This window comes from Raphanus sativus, chromosome 4 (genome assembly GCF_000801105.2).
Source record: "Raphanus sativus cultivar WK10039 chromosome 4, ASM80110v3, whole genome shotgun sequence".
Lineage (NCBI taxonomy): Eukaryota > Viridiplantae > Streptophyta > Magnoliopsida > Brassicales > Brassicaceae > Raphanus > Raphanus sativus.
In genome coordinates, this window is record NC_079514.1 from 38,806,734 (window position 1) to 38,830,479 (window position 23,746).

Genomic DNA, 23,746 nt, shown 5'->3' on the forward strand with positions numbered 1-23,746 from the left:
GCCTTTTGGTGAGTAACCCGGTGGAAAGCCGTGCTTCTTGTAACAACGCTCTGCAATGTGTCCAACTCTGTTGCAAAATGAACAGATAGGTTTGCCTTTATGAGCACCAGTCTGAACATAGCAAACACTGGAAGGAGGAGGCTGAGAAGCTGGAGTCTCAGATACTTGGAACGCAGCCGGAGTAGCTACAGCAAAACTCTTCTGACTGTCATCTTGGTCCAAGATGTTGTAGACTTCAGTGAGTGAAGGCAGTGTCTTCTTCATGATGATCTGACGCCTAATCACTGCATACGATTCATTAAGACCAGCCAAAAACTTAACAATCTTAGCACGCTCAGCCTTTTGATATAGCCGAGCAGCTTTCCCACAAGTACATGGATCATCAGCTTCTTCACAACTCTCTAAACTACTCCACAATGTTTTGAGCTTAGTGAAGTAATCCGAGGGTGACAAAGAGCCTTGACGTAGATCCTGGATTTCTTGGGTAAGATTGTAAGTCCTAGGCAGATTAGTCATATGAAATCTACTATGCAAGTCATTCCACACATCAGTTGCATCATTTAAGCGAAGGATACTGCGATAGATTTGAGTGGATACCGAGTTGAGGATCCATGATTTAACGAGACTGTTGCATCGTGACCATATTCGGAAGTTCAGATCTGAGTCGAGAGGGCGAGGTAACGAGCCATCTACGAAGCCGATCTTGTTCTTCGAGTCAAGAGCAATCTTCATCGCAGCCTCCCAATCATCAAAGTTTGAACCATCAAGTTTGATAGAGATGAGAATCAAACCGGGATGATCAGAAGTATGCATAAAGTACGGAGAATGGATCGAGTCATTGAGATCAACACCAACAAGAGCTCTCGAAGCTTGTAGATCCGGGCCTGCATCTGCCGGAGAAGCTAAGGGAGCGGTGCGAGCTGCAAGGCGATTCGATCGACGAGGAAACTTCTTCAACGACACCATCGAAGCTTAGGAAATCGTAATCGGAGGTCGAGCAAGAGAGATCGTAAAGAAAACACGACGAAATCGAGCTCAAAAATGCTCTGATACCATATTACGATGAGCTTACTTGAGGAAGAAGAAGAAGAGTAATATCAAAATATCTTTCTTATTTGATAAAATGGATAATGTACAAGTATATATAGTCAGCTATACATTTGATGTTAACCAACTCTAATCAAACTAAACCACTAAACCGGTACAATCGGTATATACAAATCATTATAAACCAATAGTTAGGGTCTTCCAGCTTCAGTGCTTCCAGCAGTAACTGTGGTATCTGCGTAGATTTGCCACACCCTCTCTCACCGAACAGTATCACGATCTTATTTTCTTTAAGTACGTGTTGAAATTCTTCTTTGTGCCCCCACACTGGTAGGCTCTTCCGTCGCTCCTCCTCTTCCATCATATTCATTCTAATCAGTGATTTTGTCTAGAGCCGTTGTTCAGCAGTTTTCGTGTGTTTTGAGGGAGAAGAGATCCCCTTATTTATAAAAGAATCATCTTTCCTTTTTTCTTTTTTCCATTTCCCTTTTTTATTTCCAATTTCCTTTTTTTTTCCTCTTTTTATTTTCAATTTCCTTTCCCCTTTTATTTTCAATTTCCTTTTTTTTCCTTATAAATGGTCTTACTCTAGTTGTGTTCTTTGATTGTTTAGGAGAAGAAAGTTTATTTGGATAAAGCTGCTGAGCTAAAGGCTGAATATAGCAAGTCACTTGAGAGCAACAACGGTGCTGATGAGGAAGTATGTACTGTTACCTATCCACAACCGCAGGTCCCATCCCATCGCAGGCTTACTCTTCATCTCATCAAAGAAGATTGCTTTCTGCAGCGAGAGATCGATCAAAGTGGCTTCTCCTCAGGGAGATCTAACTAGGGTTCACTACAAAGTGTCAATTCCATTGTCCAAGTCAATGGAGTGAACCAGAGTGTAGACACGAAGAAGCCATCTCATAAGTACCTAGAAGTAGTCACTGTGGATGGCTTTGAGTTCTGGTTCATGGTTTTCTTGAGTGACAAGAAAGCTTTCAACTGTCTTCAGCAAGCGCTTTCTATGAGCTTGGAGCAATAACAAGGAAATAGCCTAGAAAAGTCGGACAATATTGTACAAACTATTTTTTTTTTGAAAGAGTGATAAATTTATTCAAATAAAAAAAACATTTTTACAACAAGTGTGGCTTTGATTTTGAGTTTATGAAAGCATAAATTGAAATAAGCAATTTAGACCCTCAGTAGTTTCTTGTAGCAAACCAGACCATTAAAGCTCTGGAAAACCTTCGACTCCCTCCGATGCGCAAGGAAGATATGCGATTTTTTAGCTTTAACCCTTTTGTTATCCATTGTTGACAAGAGCAAAAGATTGAATATATTATATAGCTGATCTCATCTGTTTTCCTTATTTCACAGTTCTATTTTGAACCATAACATGCCCAAAGAAAATATAATGAAATGGGTATATAAGACCATATAATAATCTGGACCTCCAAGCATTTTAAAATCTTTTGAGATCTACAGGAACATCGATCTTCCCCCTAAGACAAATAAAACCAACAATGGGGCTTAAGAAACGAGGAAGCTTCTTCCATTTTAACAAAAAGCAAATCAAAGAGGTTCATTGATCATAACAAAAGATTTAGGATAACACACATTTTGCTTCATTGTATTTACATAGAGAATCAGAGTCTTCAAAGATCTAGTGCTGAACAAAACCTACGTGGAAATGAAAATGCACAAGAGAGAGTGCATGGCAAGGCCAACCCCATTTACATGCAGAGAAAAGCAGGGAATCCTCCCATGACCAAATATTTCTTTTAGGCTAAGGCAAATCGTTTCTCACGTCACATTTACCTTTTATTTTTATAGACATTGTGTTAATGTTCAATTTGATCACACACACGTCAGAAAATGTTAACGATTCAGGATAAACTATTTAATTACATGTTTGAAAGTGACCCGTCTTCTTTTTTCGCTCCCTTTTATTTGTTTTTAACTTTTCTTTGACCAATCGATGACCATTTCCTAATCCCCACCGAATAATACTTTTTACTCATAATTACGTGCCGACATACATATTGATATTGAATTGCTCGTATATTATAAGAGCATTAATAATGCGGTTTCTCTTCGGGATTTTTAAGACAAAAAGGAAAGGTGAATCCCACAAAACACAAACAAATTCCACGCAAAATCGCGAATAAAAGAACGGTTTCTCTTTACTGTTTGCGGGCCCCACGACATGTGACGGTCTGCGGTTGGTCCAATTTAATTTTATTTTATTTTATTTTTTAATTCGGATAAAAGAAAAAAAATTAGAAACCCAAGTGGGTTTTGCAATAATGATGCTCTAAGTCAAAGTATCTTATCCAAGTAAGGACATGGACCCCGAAGATGATGAACACTACTATAAAGCTTCAAATTGAATGGGTTGTGACGGTACATATAATATGGTTTTATATATTGAGTCAAAGAAATTCCATGATCTCTACAAAATAAATGGATGATGCAAAAAAAATCTGATTGAGAAATCGTATAAAATATGAAGTTCTCAACTATTTGTCAGAACATTAGAGTAGGATGTTACCATGGGTAAATACTATTAACCAATCATGGCTACATTAATTGCATATCCTTTACCCCAAAATACATACTAACATATACAACATTTTATTGAATACAATTAGGTGCACAAAAAATGAATATAATTCAGGGTTTGGCAAAAACCTACTTCAAATAAAATTACATCTATGCTTCTTAAATGTCATTGTGACATATTATATTCTTTCTTTGAATTTAGTCTTAATAACAACTGCCAAATCATTCATGACTTAACAACTAACTAATCATTCACTTTTGATGCTTTTCGAAATACATGTACCTATTTATATATGATCAACTAGCTTAATACACTAAATTTTATCAGTCATAAATAAATTATATATTTATATTCATTTACTATATATGTGTATATACACATCCATGTGAATATCACATGGGTGACGACTGACGAATTGATGAAGTAACATGTATATTATATGGTGGGATCCAATTTAAATGGATCTTCTTTTTGTGTTTTATTTAAGTATTGTTTTTGCTTCTTTATTTACAGATTTATCTAAACCGATCTTTCTGATCGTAGCATGACAATAAAGAAATAAAGGCATCAGAAAGTAGCAATGCCAACGCAGAAAGGTCCCAAGCCACGACGGCCGCTTCTGCATGGCTCAATTTGCTCTCACCTATTCAAAAAGTGTTACGTAATATTTGATTTTTAATGTTCCAGTTAATTAGGAAACATATATTATCTCCTCTACATATGTAGATATATGCTAAAAATAAAATCAGGCTAAAAAAAGGAAAAGAAAAGCAAAAAAGTTTGCTATTTTGCCAACTTGTAGGTAAAAAAGCTTATAGGAGACTAAGAGCATCTCCATTGGAGGTTCAAACCTCAGACTCTCACAGTTTTCAAAAAGAAAAAAATATTAAAATAATTGTGGGGCCTATTAAAATTATAAAACTGTCTCGCGAAAATTCATCTGTATGAACCTGTATCTTAACTATTCTGCGGGACCCACGACACGTGGCGGCCCGCAGTTGGTTCGATAATTAATTTTTTTTTTTTTTAGAGAAAAAAAAGTCGAACAGTAAAAAAAAAAAAAAAAAAATTTGGTGAACCTCTCATAGAGGAGATGCTCTAACGTCATTGCATGGATCATCTTTCCTTCTTTAACTTTTTTTTTTCTTTTTTCACTTTTTCGACATTCTAAAATCATATGGATAATCAATTTGCATGGAAAATTTCAATATATTAACTAGAAACTTATAAATGTCTCGAGACATTGGAAGATAATCCATGAAATTGTATTTATATATATGTTCTGTTATTTGGAAAAAAACAAAAACAAAATCCTAAAACATTTCATACGTTCTTGAGATTACTTTACCAGTTGTGGGTCTTAGATAGATTTAGAAACTGCAAACCTATGTCTCCTTTAACTATATAATTGATTTGTTTTGAAAACAATAAAGGAAAAATAGAGGATATGCTTGATCTTCTCATTGCCTTTACCTCCAAGAAAGTGGCTTTATGTGTGTCTTGATGACCCATCCATGACTCATCCATTACCACAAAGGTCAAGTCTCAACGATTCAGAGATATATTTTAACTGCCTCTTGTCTCTTTGTCTTTCCCTTTAAATAACCTTCCCACCACACGGTTTCATCATCACCATATCTCACAATCTCTCTCTCTCCCTCTCTCAAGATCAAGATCACTACTCAATCCTGCAAAATGACAATGAGCACACTCCACAGACAAGTTCTTGCACTTCCAGCAGCCAAGACTGCTCCATCAGATTACTTGTCTGACCTAGCTTCCATCAACAAGCTCCAAATCCCAACTTCTTCCAAAAAATCTGAACAAATGAAGAAAAAATCAATCCTTAGAAAGAAGAAAACCGATAGCTTCACAAACGGAACGAGAGATCAGAGCAAGTTAGGGCCCAAGTTGACTGAAACAGTCAAGAGAAAGCTATCCTTAGGAGCTAAGATCCTTCAAATGGGAGGCTTAGAGAAAATTTACAAACGGCTCTTCAAAGTCTACGATGAAGAGAAACTCTTCAAGGCGTACCAGTGTTACCTATCCACAACCGCAGGTCCCATCGCAGGCTTACTCTTCATCTCATCAAAGAAGATTGCTTTCTGCAGCGAAAGATCGATCAAAGTGTCTTCACCTCAGGGAGATCTAACCAGGGTTCACTACAAAGTGTCAATCCCATTGTCCAAGATCAATGGAGTGAACCAGAGTGTAGACACGAAGAAGCCATCTCAGAAATACCTAGAAGTAGTCACTGCGGATGGCTTTGAGTTCTGGTTCATGGGTTTCTTGAACAACAAGAAAGCTTTCAACTGTCTTCAGCAAGCGCTTTCTATGAGCATGGAGCAATAACAAGCCTAAGGATGAAGAGGAAATGTTCAATTTTTAATTAGGAGAGAGCCTAGAAAAGTCAGACAATATTGTACAAATTCTTTTTATTTTAGCTTTTAACCCTTTTGTTATCCATTGTTGACAAGAGCAAGATATTGAAATATTTAGCTTGATCTCATATGTTTTTTCTTGATTCATAGTTCTCTTTTGCACCAGTACATCACAAAAGAAATGAAATGAGTACATAAGCCATGATGACACTCATACACAAGACACACAGAGAGAAAGAGAGAGATCATTAAGGGTTTAGGGCAGACCAGAGTATCCCAGCAGAACATCTGGTTCGGTTAAACTTCCAGAGAAGTTAACTTTACAACATTTAGGGAACTCGAGGCCAGCCTCACTACATCTTACCTCTGTCACATGTGGAAGAGACCTTACATCTAGGTACTCAAGGGAGTTACATTTCTCAAAAAGCTTGCCTATCCCTTTCACTGTGATCTTAGGGCAGTTACTCACCTTCAAAACCTTCAAACCCAAAACATCACCACTCCCCAAATCCAGGAAAGCATTGTCTGTAACCTCTTCACAGCAACCAATATCAAGAGCCTCCAAGTTCTTGCACTGCTTAAGAATACAAGAAAGGGAAGAGTCAGATATGTTCAAGCACCAATCCATCCTCAAGTTCTTGAGACTGTCTTTGCAAGAGTCTGCAAGTAACATGATAGATTCATCAGAGATGTCTCTGCATCCACCGATGATCAGAGTCTCCAAATTCTTGCAAAACTGAGCCAGGGAGGATATAGATTCGTTCCCAACTTTGTAACAGTCCAGCAATTTTAGAGTCTTGAGTGAATACGCACAAACTTTGGCTACACAAGACACTCCAGCATCTCCTACATTGCTGCATTTATTGATATCCAACGTTTTTATCTTTTTGCATCCCTTCACAAGATCAGCAAGGCCTGAATCAGTGATATTGGTGCAGCCTTGAAGGCCGAGAGCTTCCAAGTCACGGCATCTCTCAGAGAGTGATTTTAGAGAGTCGTTGGTAATGAAACGACAACCAGATAGATGCAATGTCCTTAGGTCATGGCAGCCTTGTGAAACAGCTGATACACCTTTGTCTGAGAGCTTTTTGCAGTATGATATATCTAGAAACTGAAGTAAAGCAAGACACCTCCCTATTGAGGCCAATCCAGTATCTGTAATACCTGTTCCAAAGAAATCAAAATCATTACACAGAAAGGATATAAAGGTAAGAATACTCTGTTAAAGATTGTTCCACCTAGGCCTGCGGTTATTTACCGAACTGAACTGAAAGGTTTGGTTTTCTATTTTTTTAAGAAACTATACCGATTTTAACCAAAATTCCGAACCATAATAACCGGAATAGCCAAAATTAACCGATTTTTTTAAAACATATTCAGACAGAACATCTAGTACTAAAGTAATATCCATGACCATAACAATACAAGAGCTAAAGAACTCAAATCTAACACATGTACTTACGTCCATTCAATTCAAGAAAGAAGAGAGGAACCTTTACAGTTGTGCAGATTGAGAACTCTGAGGCATTTGAATCCCTCGGATATGACAGTGAGGTCAGAATCAGTGACACCTGGATAAAAAGACCTGGAAACTGACTGGGAGAAGTCCAACTCGACGATATGAGTGAACCTGAAGGCGAGACGGCCGAGCATGTGAGGACCCGCACGTGCCGCCAGCTTCTTCCGGTCTGTGCTCTGCAGAAGTAGCCACCTCTTGCAGACAAGACCAAACACTTCCTTGTCCTTGTCTCTGTCTAGCTTGGACAATACCCATCTCAGCTCGTCGTCGTTTAAAGCATCATTAACGCAGACCGAAGCCATGATCAGGGAGACAAATCTCTCTCTCTCTCTCTCTCTTCTTCTTCTTAGTTCTCTGTTGTTGTTAAAAGGGTATTGTTAGATGAGCCATAGGAATCGTGTGGTTACAGGAAAGCAACAAAGGTTTTGTGAAGATGACGCAAAGATACTCATTTCTCCTTAGGTGGATGGGCAATTCAGGAATTTTAAACGTTTGGTACAAGGAAATGTGTCTTATCATTGGTCACTTTCAGTGGCGGTTAGTTTTGTTTGGTCAGTAAGAGACACTCCACCAACCAAAGTCAACGACTTTCAGATGAAGACAGGGACTTGTTGCCTTTCTTCCTAGTTCTGATGCTTATCTTCTTCCACCTCTCTCATCAGTATTAAAATTGCTAGACTGGCGTCAAAGTTAAACACACTTTGTGTGAGTCAAACGAACTCAATCCCTAAGAGGAGAAACTCTTGGGAGTTGGGACCCATCTGAGTTGACTTACTTCTCCTTCCTCTGTTTCTATATGGAGATTTCATGTCTCCACAACAATACTAGACCAAACTGGATGCTTCGTCAACTAACTACAAGAGAAGAAGAAAAAACTGTGTTTAAGATTGTTCCACCATCATCACAAATAATATATATAAGTTTTATCTAATTTCTGCATGTTGACCTTGGGCATGCAACATCTTCATTGATACTGATACTTCGTGTCATTTTTGTGCAATAAGAACTGGTGAATTGATTATAAAGGGATGGTTTCAAGTCGATTCAAGAAGCAGTTGGTGCAGATCACAGATGATGAAACACCAAGAACACATAAACGGAGAGGATATAGACTCTTTTTCTAACAACAAAAACAGAAAAGTTAGTATTTAAATTTTATTTGATTCTTCTTTCTCACATCATGGCGTTTGCGTCACTTCACTCGTTTGATGAGACGAAGCCTGGCCCATTAAGCCCGTACTAAGTCCGTTTGGTATATTTATTTTGGCGCCCTAGTTCGTTATAGTTTCCATTTAACCGCGAGGTAAACTGTTATTGAACTTAAGTAGAAAAAACATATTCGACCAAAAACAATCGTCCTCTCTTTTCTTTTTTCCTCAAAGGATAAGTTCATCTCTTTTAATGTATGAGATTGCATTGAAAGAGTCTCTAAGTTTTAACCCATAGTTTGCCAAGACATCTCTATAATGAGGTTAGTTCTGAACTTTTGGTAACATTTAATACGGTATAGTAGAGGGAGGCGATTGAAAGGCTATTTACTTACTTACGTGTGTGTCGGTCCAGAATGCAATGTATATATACAAATGAACGTTAATATTATGTATTATTAATGCCAACATTTGGAAATTGTTTTTGGTGGAAACGAATGGGACCATATCAGTTTATTGAGGGTTGGGTCATTTGCATGATTTGACAATAAAAGGTACGGGTGTTTTGATACGAGTTGATTACTTAAGAACTTAAATCCCCCACCTATACTTATTTTGCATTATATTATACTTCAACAGAGTGTTAATTACTCTATTACTTAATTAAGAAACAGAAACACCAAGTTTTACTTAAGATATTTCTATTAGTAGATTCTTCTTTATGGCAAAATTTATTTGATTTTTTGATTAGTTAGTGAGGCCTAAGTAATTAGTCTATCAAATTCTTTGGTTATGTCAACAGAAACCCATCTGATCACTTTGATAGTATTCGTCAAAAAGTAATTGTGATAGACAAATTATTAATTTTAATATATACTCAGCAGATAACCTTGTGTTTGTCCTTCACCGAAACTACATTATAATAGTGATTTTTATAGCTTGAACTCATGTTCAAGGGTAGTTATCTTGAACTCATATAAACACATGGTTAATATTAGAAGTGATGATTATGGATCCGCCACATACAATTGGAAAAGTTAATCATCTCATAAAAGCGACATTCTAACTATTCTTCTTCATTTTGTAAGAGTTCTTAGAGCATCTCCAAAGATTCACTCTATTTTTTACTCTAAAATAGAGTGACTCTATAATAGAGATAAAGGTTACTCCAATTGTACTCTATTTTGGAGTAGAAAATAGAGTGATGAATAAAAAAACAACTTACTCTATATTTGGAGTAAACCTATTTTTCACTCTATTATAGAGTGAGAAATAGAATATTATTGGAGTATTTTTTACTCTAAACTCTATTTTAGAGTAAAAAATAGAGTGGTGTTGGAGATGCCCTAAGCCTATTTTTCATACAAGTAACTTATAGGCATGTTATTTTGAAAAGATTCTGTCGCCTTATGGTTTCAACTTTCAAGAGTAAACCAAAACTTTTAATCTAAACTAACGTGACAAACCAAAAGTCCATAAACACATGACATTATTTTTTATGAAACAAGAAGGCATTACAAGTTGAAGAGTTCAGACAAAAGACACAGATGGTTTGTCCTTATGTACTTAATCCTCTGTCCTCTCATTCAAATCTAGACGCGAAGCACAACACATCTAATTCGTTTTCAGCTAAACAATCACACTCACGTACAAATCTTTTGTCTATCTGTAAATGATAAACCAAACACACACAGAAGAAAAAGATGAATATAAAAAAAAAGTCTGTACAGAATGTAACATTTTATTGAAAACAAACGTGGCAGCTTACGCAATTTTCTAACCACATTTGTTGTAACACATTACACAATTAGCAACAACAATAAACAGTAGTAAATCTTGATCTCCCACAAAAACAAAAACTTCATTAAACAAATCTTTAAGACAAGATTCTTAAACCCTAATCCTAGTTTTAACTTCAACACTAAAGACACTCTTACATCACTCCTGGAACCAATAAATCAATCTAAAAACTAAAACACAAACATATATGAGAGAAACAGATATATGTATGTACCAAAGTAAAAAGGAGCTCAACTTCATCATCAACGTCTGTCTTCCTCTCTCCGACCCGACCCGGGAGCTCCACCAGACAAAGAAGCTAGCAAGTTAAGATGACTACCAACTCTAGCTGCCGAAGCTTCACCCATTGCACCTTGTTGCTGTCGCTGCTGGTGAACAAAAAGTGCAGCTTCTTGTTGTTGTTGTTGTTGCAAGAACATCACTTGTTGAGATCCAGCGGCGAAGCTCCAAACCTGTCCGAACTCTGACCTCGCGGGAGCTGCCCAAAACCCAGCAGGTTTAGCACCTCCGGAATCCTCGTCGGCTCTCACGCGTTTCCCGAGTATAAACGGTGAGGAACCTAGTAAAGGTTTGTGATCTAGAGACGAGGACGACATAGTGCATGTTGAGGTGGTGGAGAAGCTTGCCGGAGTAGTGCCGGTTCCTGTCGCGGCTATGATGGAAGGCTCAGCTTGACGGAGGAGCCATTCGATGGTCTGGCCGTCGGATTTGTGGCCGAGCTCTCTTGTTAGCTGGAAAACACGAGCTGCGCATATGATTGGCATACGTATCCTCCTCCCTCTTCCGTCAACTTTGGTGTGTCGATCTTTCGCTAGAGGTTTCTTCACAACGAGAGCTCCCTCTGACGGTTGCTGTTGCTGTTGTTGTCTCTGACGTTCGAGTATATCTCTGTTTGAGATCATAACTCCGTTGGTGTTATTAGACATGGTTCTTGGAAGAATAAGGAAGAGAGAGTGGTGGTTTAGTATGACTCACTGAAACACATTCGGAGGAGGAAGAGGAAGGGAAGCAAATGATTGAGAAGCAGGAGCTGGTGGAGACATGAAACAGGCCACATGGTTGGTGGGGTCTCTCTCACAGCTCATCTCCTCTGTTTTTTTCTTTCTTTCATTTTTGTTACTACGTAGTGGACTTCACGCTCCTGACCTCCGGTGGGTATATCGCGTGTGGTCCACGCTCCGGCAGGAGAATTTAAGTTAGGTAGGCCAGCCCGGTCCTCTGGCGGTTATGTGCATTTATAAGCAATGGTTGATTCTGGATAAGACTTGTTCTTGATCTAATAAAACTCTTACCAAAGCCAAAAAAAACTTTTGATTTTAGTAGTGATTTTAGCTAATGTGAACACAATTTCTGTGGATCAAGGTAATCTTTTGGATTAAAGTTGTTTACATGTAACTATTGAAAAGATTGCAAAGGAAACAATCAGTGAGGTCATTGATTGGTAAGTAGACTTGGCAGATACGCAAGATCTTGTTATGTTGATTGTCTCATCATCGAGATTTTCTTCTCTTTATACTTATCGTTCATGACGATAATATATTAATTAATGACCTTGCACCTAGAGCATTTTTTTGCTAATATTTTTCTTCAATAATTGTCGTAGTTTAAAAATAATTACATCTTAACAAACCGTTAATCTTTGATTTTCTCAAACAAGCTTTTAAACTAAAAATATAAGCATCATCACTACCACCATCAGCATCACGAATATACTTGCCCCAAAATATATGCTCTTTCCACACAAAAAAAAAGAATCTGTTTATTGTTAAGTTTCCAAACAAAAATCTCTTTGCCTTTTTGACTATTTCTGATGTTAATAAACATTCATTATTTTCATATGCATGTTATGGAACACATCTATGTTTACGTACAGTTGATCTCTATCGGCAATTTTGTAATAATTATGATGGCTAGTTAATCATATAATCAAGACTACCATTATCTTCTCAATTAATTTAAACAAGGTTCCATGTCAACACAAACATACACAAAGTAGAAGGCATTGGCAAATTAAAGCAGGTAATAAAAGACAGAAAACGATACTTCATTGTTCATTTATTTGTCTCAATAAAGAAAGAGTAGATCTGGTCGAGGATTAATCAAATGTTTGCCATTGGATCCTTTTGAAGATTAGGCTGAGCAAGGTGGAGATGGTAATTAAGATCAATCTCGGAAGGAAGAGTAGCAAGCTGAAGAAAACTGTTTGGTTGTTGCTGATGATCATTATAGTACTGAACTTGCTCTAGAAAATGTTGATACTCCCCCGGTTTAGTCTCTATCCCCGCTTGCTGAAACACAACCGCGGCACGATGCTCATGAAGCTGTAATATAGTTAACGACGGTATAGATAGAAAAAACGTCATTCAATCGGAAAGCTGCCAACAAATTGGCATTTTCTAGCTAGCAATCAAACTTACCCAACGGTATATATTGTTGTTGTCTTCTTCTAGCATCCGCCTCTGACCATATGCATAAACCATGGTACTGATTATTAAAAAGATCATTAGGAAATATATAATTTTTTAAGGGGAGTGATCAGAGAGCGACCTTTCTGCTTAGATTCTCCATCTGTTGTTGCATCAACTCATTCTTCAATATAGTAACATTAGAGACAGAAAAGAGAGATTAAACAAAACTGTACCAAATATAGTGTTAAGAGAATATATTGATATATGACTATATGAGCATATATGTTGCACAGAAAAAAAAGACTATATGAGCATATATTACGTTACCTTACGCTCACGAACTTTAAGTACAGAATGTTCGAGCTGTTGCTCTAGTCCATCGAGCTCGTGTGGAGGAATGGAGGCTAAGTCATGTCCACGGTAAAGACGCAGACGGAGCTCAAGCTTACATGTCTCTCTTCTTAGTACTTCTATCTCGTGGCAGAATTCCTCCTATATATACACACGAAAACTCCAAATTAAATGATTAATTGATTTTTGTGAAAATGCTATTTTCCTTTTTGTGAGTTGGTAAAACGAAATGAACATGTATGTGTACATACCCGGTTGTCATTAGGATCAGGGAGTCGCAATCCGCTGGTCTGCAAGTATCGGTCAATGACCTGAGCCATCCTATTCAACATTGGTAATATATGAAACATAATCAAACTAGTATCTTTAATCTCACAGCGTCAAGTCATTAATTGGAGAAAAACACAAGTATCATAAGGAATCTAGTCCTCAAGAGTCAAGATTAGAATCTTTAGATATACTTTGACAAACAAAAACAAAAGGATCTAGTTATATTGTGGATACATAGAAGTTTTTTTGGACATATTATAGCTAGGGCTACATGTGGTTGTGACAGATCTAGAACTTCTAATTAACACAGCTTTATAATTAATCGTACTCGAATCCGAATAATAAGACGTATATAGGTATGTATGTATATATGCTAATATTACACAAAATATACTACAACAGAAACTGAGATCTTTTTATGAAAAAGGTTGAACAAGAAATGTCAAATTTCTGCAGATCTCTTTGTTCGGCAGGTGTAGAATATATAGAATTTGACCCAAATATACCAATAATGATCATATACATGCATGTACTCATAAATAGAAAATAAAAACTGCTAGTATAAATAGACAGCATCCGAAAGATTCTTAATTCTTGGGCCAAATTAAAATCTTAAAACATATTCACGGATACCTGCTACTTCAGAAGCTAATGATGAAAACCATCTGTTCACAAGCACGAGGAGTATACCTCTCTCATATCCTCATTTAAATTAGACCAATATAGTTGACCAAACCAAGTAAGAAAAGATCAATACATACATGTAGACATGTGTGTAATATAGATCTATGAAACCCTAATTTTAAAGAGAGAGAGATAGAGAAGAATAAGAAGCTAACGTGAGGGGCTCGGTGCAGTGCTGGTAGAGCTTTCCAGTGGTAGAGAAGACGATAAGACCGATGTGAGCATCGCAGAGAACAGAGAGCTCATTAGCCTTCTTGATAACACCACTTCTTCTCTTGGAAAAGGTCACTTGCCTCGCTGTCCGATTCTCTATCTTCTTTATCTCTATCTTCCCTCTTCCCATCTCTCTCCTCTTTTTCTTATTTCCCCTTTCTTCTTCCTCCTGATTCATTTGTATATGTCAAAAAAAAAATTAGATCAACTAAAAAAAATCTCTAATTAACTACAAAAAAAACAAGAAGCTGAAACCCTAATTAAAGTCAATTACAGGATTCATTTCAAGGATGGTTTATTCTTGATTCTTGATGTGTGAATTTAGAAAGAGACGAGAGAACATGTGTTGGTGAGTTAGTGGGTAATATATATACATATATATAGAGAGAACTAACAAAAAGAAAAGAGAAGAGAGAGCCTTTTTGTTGAGTTGTGTTCTTGGGGATCTCTGGAAATGAGATGAGTAAGGTTGAATGATACAAAGAGGAGAGATTAATGGTGAAGAATATGCTTAATCATACTTTTCTCTTTTCTTTATAATTACGTGTGTAACGTGTGGTTTCAGCTCACCATTTTCTAATCTCACACCTCTCGTTATTCTCCTTCCTTACATATATACATCTATAAGTTGCTTCTGCAAATTGGAGAGTGCAAATAATGTTATACAAGGTTTAATTCTATTTTAACATCGACAATGGTTACTGCGCTATGCGCGGTAAATGAATAAATGGCGCGAGCACTTTACAACTAGTGTCGTGCTATGCCTTAATTTATACATTTAACCCATACGTGGTGTGTGCTATAATTTTGTAAAAACAAACTTCATATGTATTCCTTTTATTTTTATATGTACAGTCAGTTAACTAATTAAGATTTATACCCAAACACAAAGTATAATAAAAGTATAAGCTAACAGTAGCAAACCCTTTCACAAAAAAAAAGTATAAGCTAACAGAAATAAAAAATAGTTTAATGTTACTACACATGTAATGGTAGTTTTGGTAATTTCCGTAGCAGAGAAGTAACTTTTTAGTCAAATCTCCAACCACTAATTTTTGGATCTGCAATGCATGACGCAATTCGTAAAGGATCCCAAAACGGAAACTTCATGAGAAAATGTTAAAACGAAAACAAAGTTTCCACAATGGGCAAAAGGCAAAAGAGAGTGAGTAGCCAAATGGGAAAGGACAAAGTTTAACAGTACTTGAAAGTGACTTCTTCTTTTTCTTCTTACCCACCTCCTAAGCGCCCTTTGATTTTTATCTCAATTATTAAGTCAGTTTCTGTGTAACTTAGCTTAGATTATCTGTGACTTTTATCTTGTCTGTCCACTTGAGTCAATGTCAATTCATTAACGAAAATCGAATTCAATCCACAGACGGCAAAACACAATGCTACCCGCGTTTCTCTTTGTTTCTAAAGTAACAATATTTGAATTTTATAATAAACTGGTTAGAGAATGATAGATAGTATAACAAAAGAGGAACTTGTGTCATTTAATTATACAGAAATATCGCCACACAACGGACGGCAAAAAATGTTGTGGCTAATATGTTGAGTGTATACTTTTACCTTTTTTATTAAAAATAAATACTATTTATAATAAATTAACTCTTTTAAAATTATGATGTGAGAAAATTTATTTTTGGTATCGTATATTTATTCTTAAAGTATACTATAAAACTAAAATAATTATTTTTGTGGAATGGAGGGAATATCAATTGTTAGATCATTTAGATCTTTGGCAATGGAAAATCTGTTTGGTAGCTGATGTCTATGCAAAAATATCAATCCTTTGAATTCTAAAGTCTTTTTTTTTAATTTGTGTCATAGGATTTTAAGAGAGAGAGAGAGAGAGAGAGAGCTCTTCTGGTTTGTCAGAGACTCACAGGAAACATGCTCTGGTTTCTAAATTAGGAAACTAATGATTATAGAGGAAGAGTTGGGTCCAAAGCTATTAATTCTTTTGGTGTATGGCAAAAAAATTGCATGTTACAGTCACTTGGATGGTTACTTTACAAATAGATAATAGATAGTAATGATTTGAAATACCCAAGATCACCAACTTTTTCGTGTAAAAGTATGAATATAGGAAATGTTACATTTTATACATACGTAACCAAATGTTTTTACAAATTTTTATTCCCAGTGGGAACTGCCACGGTAGCAGTGTTCTTAGTTAAGTTCCAAGATATCTACAGAGATTATGAGCTAAGAGAGTGGCTCGCTACGTCTAGCTATAGTTAACAGCCCATAGCAGCAGATTTTGTTAGTAGGAGTTACATAGTACTTCATTGGTGCAATCTACTCCAACTTGTGGAAGCTATCCAACCCCAGCAAGAAACAAGAAGACAAAAAAAAGAAGATAAAAAAAAGATAAGTTTGTTATGTACCAGATTGTGATCGACATAACCGGATCGACCAGGACCGTACCGACCGCAGGAGATAATGCTTATCGATTGTTGTACTTATCCACTTAGGATAAACACGACATGATGTATATATATATATATATAAGACCCCTGGTCGATTAAATGTTTATGATTGATTAAAACCGCATTGATATGATTTTTTTCATAAAGAAATTGTATGTTAAAAAAAATTGCTGCATTATAACCTTGGCTGCATATAGATCATATCTAATGTTTAGAATTGTTTGCATCATACTCAGGCCGCATGATCATATATATATTGCTAACTAAGATCATTTTTGACTGATCATGAGTTTATTTGATAAAGCCGTATGACTTGATATGAGTATGACCGCATTGCTTGTTTGCATTACCATTGGTTTTTAAATGTATGCAAACTGTATGAAAAACTAAGCATTGAGCATTGAGTGATATATCAGAGTATATAAAGATTTTCAATAAAGCATTAGACACAATGATTGTCAATGAATGTATAATCGAGAATAATAATGAAAATGACCGAAATAGATACATGGCAATAATGATCAGGATGATAAACTCTATTTCTAGATGAGCAAAATAATTGAGACATCCTGGATCAAACCCATTCCCTGAAGCCAGTAAGGCTGAAAAGGGGGAGAAAGAACCCAAAAAAATTTAACCATGTCCACGGTTAAACCACACGGCTATGACCGTGGTGGATGGAAAGGACATGGGCGTGATCAATTCACCTCATATGGTCACGAGAATAACTATGGTACAGGCCGTGGATATCAATCCCATTCAGGCCGTGGTCGAAGCAATTATAACTCGAACAACCGTGGACATGGAAACCACAATAATCGTGGTCGTGGTTCCTACCATGGTCGTGGTCGAGGATCAGTCCGCAGTAGTATTTCGATACCACAACACTCGACCAAGTAAGTGTGCCATATATATGGAGTAGGGAATCATTGGGCTAAGAATTATAGTATGTCCATGAGGGAGCAGTGTGGACAAATTCCGTTGAACATGTCCATACTATAAGTAAGCCTCCTTTTAGACATCTTTGTGGACAAATCGGATTGAATTGAATAATTTAGAGGTTGAAAGAAACCAAAATGCATTGTTTGAATCCGATTATAAGTCAAATAATAAGACTCTAAAACCTATATTTTCAGATGTCGAATTTGGATTATCCAGCCCTTAATCTCTCTGGAGATAATTATTTAAAATGGGCCATGAACATTGTAATTGTCCTGAGATAAGAGGACTTGACAGATGTATCATCAAAGGCGAGTATGCAACTGAAAATGAAAAATATGGGGCAGTAACAATTATTCGCCAACATCTCAGTGAGGATCTTAGAGATCAGTATCTAAATATTGCGAACCCTCTAGACCTTTGGACATAGTTAAAATCTAGATACACAATAGTGTTATTAAAGGCTAGGCATGAGTGGATAAATCCCATATTTCGGGACTTTAAGTCCGTAGATGAATATAACTCAGTTCTAATCAAAATCGTTTCTAAATTGAAACTATGTGGTGAAGAGGTAACAGAGGAAGATTTACTGGAAAAGACATTCCTCACAGCTGATCCAAGGGATCTATTGTTACAATATACCTACAGAAAAAAGGTTTCACCACTTGTACGAATTTGATCTCGTATCTATTACAAGCTGAGAAGAATAATGAGATACTAAAGCAAAACCAGTGAGATGAGACTTCCTGAAGCCAATAAGGCTGGAGAGAATAAGGATGAATCCAAAGAAGCTACATCCAGAATAATAAAAGGAGTGGCCGGCATATACATTGCCTAAGAATCGAGATTTCGACATTCTGATTTTATGTTTTGATTTGTTTGTCATTTACAATTTTTTATATAATAAGAGTTGTTTTAGTTTTATATTATCATGTTTGATTTGCTTGATAATTTCTTGATTGATAAATGACAAATGTAAATTTAAAAAATGAGTATAGTAATTAAAAATCATCTGACCAAAGGCATTACCTAAAAAAGGCATGAATTATTCACCCAAATAAAAGTCCCATTTGAGTTATAAAATTTTGAAAAATGAATGGTTTCCACATTGAACCAATGGGCAAATGAAATATAAGTTCCTTAAGATTATAAAGAAAGTAAAAATCGCTCAAGACATAAAAATGGTCGAGACTGTACTCCCAACTGATCTAATCTATGCTACAAAATCAGTATGATAAAGGCAAAAGGCCTAGGTAACCAGATAGGTTGACCATGAAATTTTATACACTTTATGGCATGACTGGACTAGCCATCCAGGTCTTTAAAATTGATGCAAAGATTGATATCGAAAAAAGGCACAAAAGAGTTATCCCATAGAATCTCACGTTGTGTAACATGTACACAAGGGAAATTCAATAGGCTATAATGTTCCAAGCATCTAAAATATTTATAGCATGTTCATGAGGGGGAGATATGACACTCCCGTGGTCCATGAACAACACTAAAAATCCGAGTGACATGGTTTATGACCATGATAGAACTTGGCCGAATTCTTTGTCATAAAAAGATCACTAGCTAATGCTTGGGAACACATGGATTTACATGTAATAAAAATATGCATCAGGCTATATAAAGTGAATATAGATATTCCCATCTAAGAATGATAAAGGGTCATGATCCAGACATAGACCATCCTAAGAGATTATGTATAGACCACCACAATAATATGTGCCGTCTAGGATGGAACCTCATAAGAAGATGAGATAAGATTGAGAATATATGTTGGATATGAGAATGCTTTCTCCCACAATTTTATAAGAAACCTTGAGCCAAATATGGGTGATCAGATTAAGGCCAGGTTTATGGATTGCATGATTAAATCCAACTATCCAATATCAGGGGGAGAAAGAAATAAGCTGGTACAAGTATAAAGAAATGGAATGGTATTGACCATCCTTGTCTTGGCAAGATCCTCAGACCATAGAATATGATTTAAGACGTCCAAAGAAAGATCATACAAAGCTAGCTAAAAGAATGCCAGACAGATTAGACCCGAAAAGTAAATAAAAAGAATGACTAAGTCATACCAGCTTAAGCACCACGAAATTAATGTCCTAGAAGAGACATAATCAAGTTGTTATAGAGTCTAAAGATAGACCAATATGTTCCATAAGATAAGAAACCTCGGAAATGAAAAGAAAGGTGCATAGAAATGACATATCCGAGGTCATAAGGGAAACCAGACCAGACTTTGAGATAAGGCTGCGCAGCTAAACATCTAAGGTACCAGACCATGTAGTTTGGGACGCCAAATTGCAAGGTAATGAAGGTTCTTAGTAAGAATAAAATCTCTAATCGATTAGTTCATGTCTGGAACACAATGGAACCATACATATAAAAGAGTGTCGACACATACACACATAAAAGATAAAGATGCATAAGAAAATAGCACTTGAGTTTAAAATATATAAGCGAGGATCAGAACCCACGTGAATACAAGAATGTATTCATAGACTAAAGGAAACCGTGGGGGTTCAAAGAAAGATTCAAAGAATCTATAAAAGAGATGGGTGTTTTGGCCATATATAGAAACACCATCTGATAAGATAAAACCAGTGAAAAATAGGTCATGTGTGGGAAAGGAAAAGAAATCGTGAGACATGGACTAAGGTGTTTATATTCCTATTTGAAGCATTCAAGGAATGACTTGATTACACAAGGATACTCACAGAGACCAAAGGAACATATTATAAGGAGATATACTCCTATGTGGTGGATGCTACTACAAATTCGAAAAGGTCTGGATATAAGTAAGAAAGAAATGTAGTAAGTAGCATATTGATCACTGGATAAAGAAATGATAAAAGTATCAAAAAGATGAGAAAGAAATTCTCATAGAATAGTTTTGTTCCTAAGATATTCATGGACTGAAACAAGGCAGCTGCAAATGATAGACTAAGAAAATATTTAGTACAATCAGTCCATAGATCCTTATAGAGGATATTATAATTCCTTGTGTTTATGTTTATACCAAAACAACCTAAAGAGAGGTTCAACGGTTCAATGATTTCAATGATACAAGTTATCGATTGATTTTGGACAGAATATGATGGGACTAGAAACCTTAGCCATATATGAGTATATTGGCGTGTGATGACAAGGTCTATGACTTAACATGTATGTTTTCGAAAACATAGCATTGTCTACGACAAAATGAAAGAAGTCATGAGATATCATCTAGAGATAGTGACCAGAAGAATGTCTGAGTCAATAATAAAATAAAAGTGTCCACGGTATGGCAAAGCCATGAGACTAGAAGAACCGTGGGACATGAGAGGACCTTCAAGAAAGATTTAATCGCAGGATAGAGGTACATCCAAGTACTAGTCGAGACTATCCGAGTACTAATTGAGCATCATCCATCCGACCAGAACATGAAGCCATTGTCGAGTGGTCAGCATCAAAGGAGCACGTCTTGACCATGTCCAAATGAAGTTCCAGAAGGCCGGCGAAATTACAAAATATTACAAGAAGCTCATCGACCAGATAGGAATGCATTGTCCAAAGATCTACAGTGATGCATTCATCAGGGGGAGTTCATGTGTTGTACTCTTTTTCCTGTCCATGGTTTCCCATTTTGCCACATTGGTTTTGGGGTTTTCCAGGAGATGTTTTAATGAGGCAACATTAAGCATGCAACGAACCAGTACCGGATGTGTCGATCAAGGGGGAGTGTTATGTACCAGATTGTGATCGACATAACCGGATCGACCAGGACCGTACCGACCACAGGAGATAATGCTTATCGACTGTTGTACTTATCCACTTAGGATAAACACGACATGATGTATATATATATATAAGACCCCTGGTCGAAATTAATAACAAGAAACACGTTTCCCCACTTACTTTCATAACAAAGTTTGATATATACAATGGTAAATCCAGCCGAAATTTTAACTGGATTTAAAAATTATTGAAATGGTTAATATAGAGTCTCGAATTTGGATTTACTCGATTCAATACCTTTACCAAATATACTAGGAGATTTCCTCATTATTTAGGTGTAGTTTAAAATATATGAGAATTTTTGTGACCGTATCTAATCTATTAAAATTGAAGTACAATTATAAATTAACCCTGATTTTTCCTTAATAATTACAAGCCATGCCACTGTATTATCTCTAATACATTCACTAAAATTTAATAAAGGCTTTCCGCCATATGCTAAAGGACAAGCCCATTAATATTTTTCTTATCCAATAATTGCATTTGTTTATCACTAACCATAAAATGGATTATCTTTCGTGTCATCACAGTCTCAATTTCTGCACGAAATGGTTTAAATGAATTAGTAAACCAGAGTGATTGAATTAAGTGCCAAAATCTTATTGAAGTCATCATTACGTTTCCAGGACTTATTCATAGCCTTAGTAATTAGGCACTAAATCATGTGTCCCTATTACCTGTATACATAAATTATTAATGTAATACTCCTTATGTGTTACTATAACTGATGTTTAAGGTTTTAGCACATATTAAGAAAATACTGATTTTTATAAAATTTACATTGGTTATATACAAATATTATTAAATGATAATAGTTCAACCAATAAGAAAAAAACAGCATTTTGTAATTGGTCACAAAATTCAAATGCTATTAAATTCTACATAAAATAGTGAGAACATCAATTATTTTGGAACAAAAAAAAATTCTTTAAACACCACTTAATATGATACAGAGGGAGTAGTTGAGAACAACAATAAACCGGATCAACTGTATTACATGAATTATATACAATCCAAAAACCATTCGGTTTAGTATATATAATAGGATTCAAAATTTATTTTAACTTTTTTTTTCAAACAGAAAATCGATGATATGCTATCTCCCTTAGCTTAAGCAGTTTTCTCCAAATCCAAGCCCTTTAGTATCGGTGTTCTATATATATTTTAAATTTCTCAAAATCTATAAACAAAATAATATATTACATATAAATTTGAATAAAATATGTTAGAATACCTAAGCTTAACATCTAAATTGGTTGGGTTTAAATATTTGGATCAAGAATTAATAATTATTTTTAGTATTTTTTGGCGGTTTGAGTATAGTTTAACTATTTTAGATATTTATTTTTGATTATTTGTATATATTTTCGAGTATTAAATCAACTTAAAAGTATCATATATATTTTAGATGTTTTAATATACATTAAATCTAAAAATGATTAATTATGTATAAGTATATAAATCTTTCTCGGATACATTTGGGTAACCAAAATACTTCGGTTCAGATCGGATTTGGTTACATAAATATCAAAATTTTGAATAATTTAAATATTTAATCAATTTCGGTTCGGATTTGGTAGTACTCTTTCGAATTATGATCAATTTGATTTTTCAGATTTAGATTTTTCATCCCGCCTTAATATTGACATGAAAATCAAATAGCAAAATAATTTTAAAAGATACACCCGGGCGGGCGCCCGGGTCAAACTCTAGTATTATTTATTGGGTCCGCCCCATGATATATAGGTTTGTCAACCACTTGATAGATATATATTTTTCCGTTTCATAATAAATATCATTTTAATAATTTTTTTTTGTTGTTACACAAAAATATTATTTTACAATTTTAATGTAAATTATATTTATTTTCAACTGAAAATTAATTGTAAACTACATTGACGTTATAAATAATTTTATTTATTTTAAACAATATTGGTTACAGATGTGTAATGAATAACAATTTACAATATTTATGTTACTTTTTTAATCTATGTAAAAAATGTTAAAATAATAATTATTTAGAAATAGAGGGAATATGTGTTATCCTTTTTAGAGCAGGTGCTTATTTATTATTAGGGAAAATTGCCAAAACGGAACAAAAATTCAGCATGGTTGTCCCTATAGTATAAAACTATCATTTAATTGTCCTTTTAGTATAATTTCTTTCATAATCCCGAAACTAACATTTCATTAATCTAATTAAACACATTAAAC

At 35.5% G+C, this 23,746-nt stretch overlaps 5 protein-coding genes across 6 annotated transcripts in view; 1 reads left to right on the forward strand and 4 right to left on the reverse strand.

The window, feature by feature from the left end:
• Positions 1-966, reverse strand: part of LOC108807849 (uncharacterized) — a 5,610-nt gene extending 4,644 nt beyond the window's left edge. Inside the window, exon 1 of the mRNA XM_057008283.1 lies at positions 18-966. Coding sequence (XP_056864263.1) covers positions 18-966 — 949 coding nt within the window. The remainder of the gene's footprint in view (positions 1-17) is intronic.
• Positions 967-4,994: 4,028 nt separating this feature from the next.
• LOC130510911 (putative GEM-like protein 8) lies at positions 4,995-6,104 on the forward strand. Its single transcript, XM_057007623.1, has one exon. It carries the CDS (start codon positions 5,291-5,293, stop codon positions 5,945-5,947), a length of 657 nt encoding a protein of 218 aa, XP_056863603.1. The 5' UTR covers positions 4,995-5,290; the 3' UTR covers positions 5,948-6,104.
• A 14-nt stretch (positions 6,105-6,118) lies between these two features.
• LOC130510910 (F-box/LRR-repeat protein 4-like) lies at positions 6,119-8,252 on the reverse strand. 2 transcript variants are annotated; one of them, XM_057007622.1, is made up of 2 exons: positions 7,476-8,252; positions 6,119-7,140 (listed from the first exon to the last, which is right to left on the reverse strand). In XM_057007622.1, the coding sequence occupies exons 1-2, from the start codon at positions 7,795-7,797 to the stop codon at positions 6,233-6,235; spliced, it is 1,230 nt and encodes a 409-aa protein (XP_056863602.1). In that variant the 5' UTR covers positions 7,798-8,252; the 3' UTR covers positions 6,119-6,232. The 2 variants fall into 2 exon arrangements, with proteins under 2 accessions (XP_056863602.1, XP_056863601.1); XM_057007621.1 differs by having other exon boundaries at positions 7,470-8,242.
• A 2,116-nt stretch (positions 8,253-10,368) lies between these two features.
• On the reverse strand, positions 10,369-11,715 carry LOC108809146 (transcription factor TCP7). Its single transcript, XM_018581280.2, has one exon. It carries the CDS (start codon positions 11,367-11,369, stop codon positions 10,686-10,688), a length of 684 nt encoding a protein of 227 aa, XP_018436782.2. The 5' UTR covers positions 11,370-11,715; the 3' UTR covers positions 10,369-10,685.
• Positions 11,716-12,366: 651 nt separating this feature from the next.
• Positions 12,367-14,547, reverse strand: LOC130510720 (protein TRANSPARENT TESTA 16-like). Its single transcript, XM_057007303.1, has 5 exons — positions 14,312-14,547; positions 13,454-13,523; positions 13,179-13,343; positions 12,991-13,032; positions 12,367-12,902 (listed from the first exon to the last, which is right to left on the reverse strand). Exons 1-5 carry the CDS (start codon positions 14,545-14,547, stop codon positions 12,840-12,842), a joined length of 576 nt encoding a protein of 191 aa, XP_056863283.1. The 3' UTR covers positions 12,367-12,839.
• Between the last annotated feature and the right edge of the window lie 9,199 nt (positions 14,548-23,746).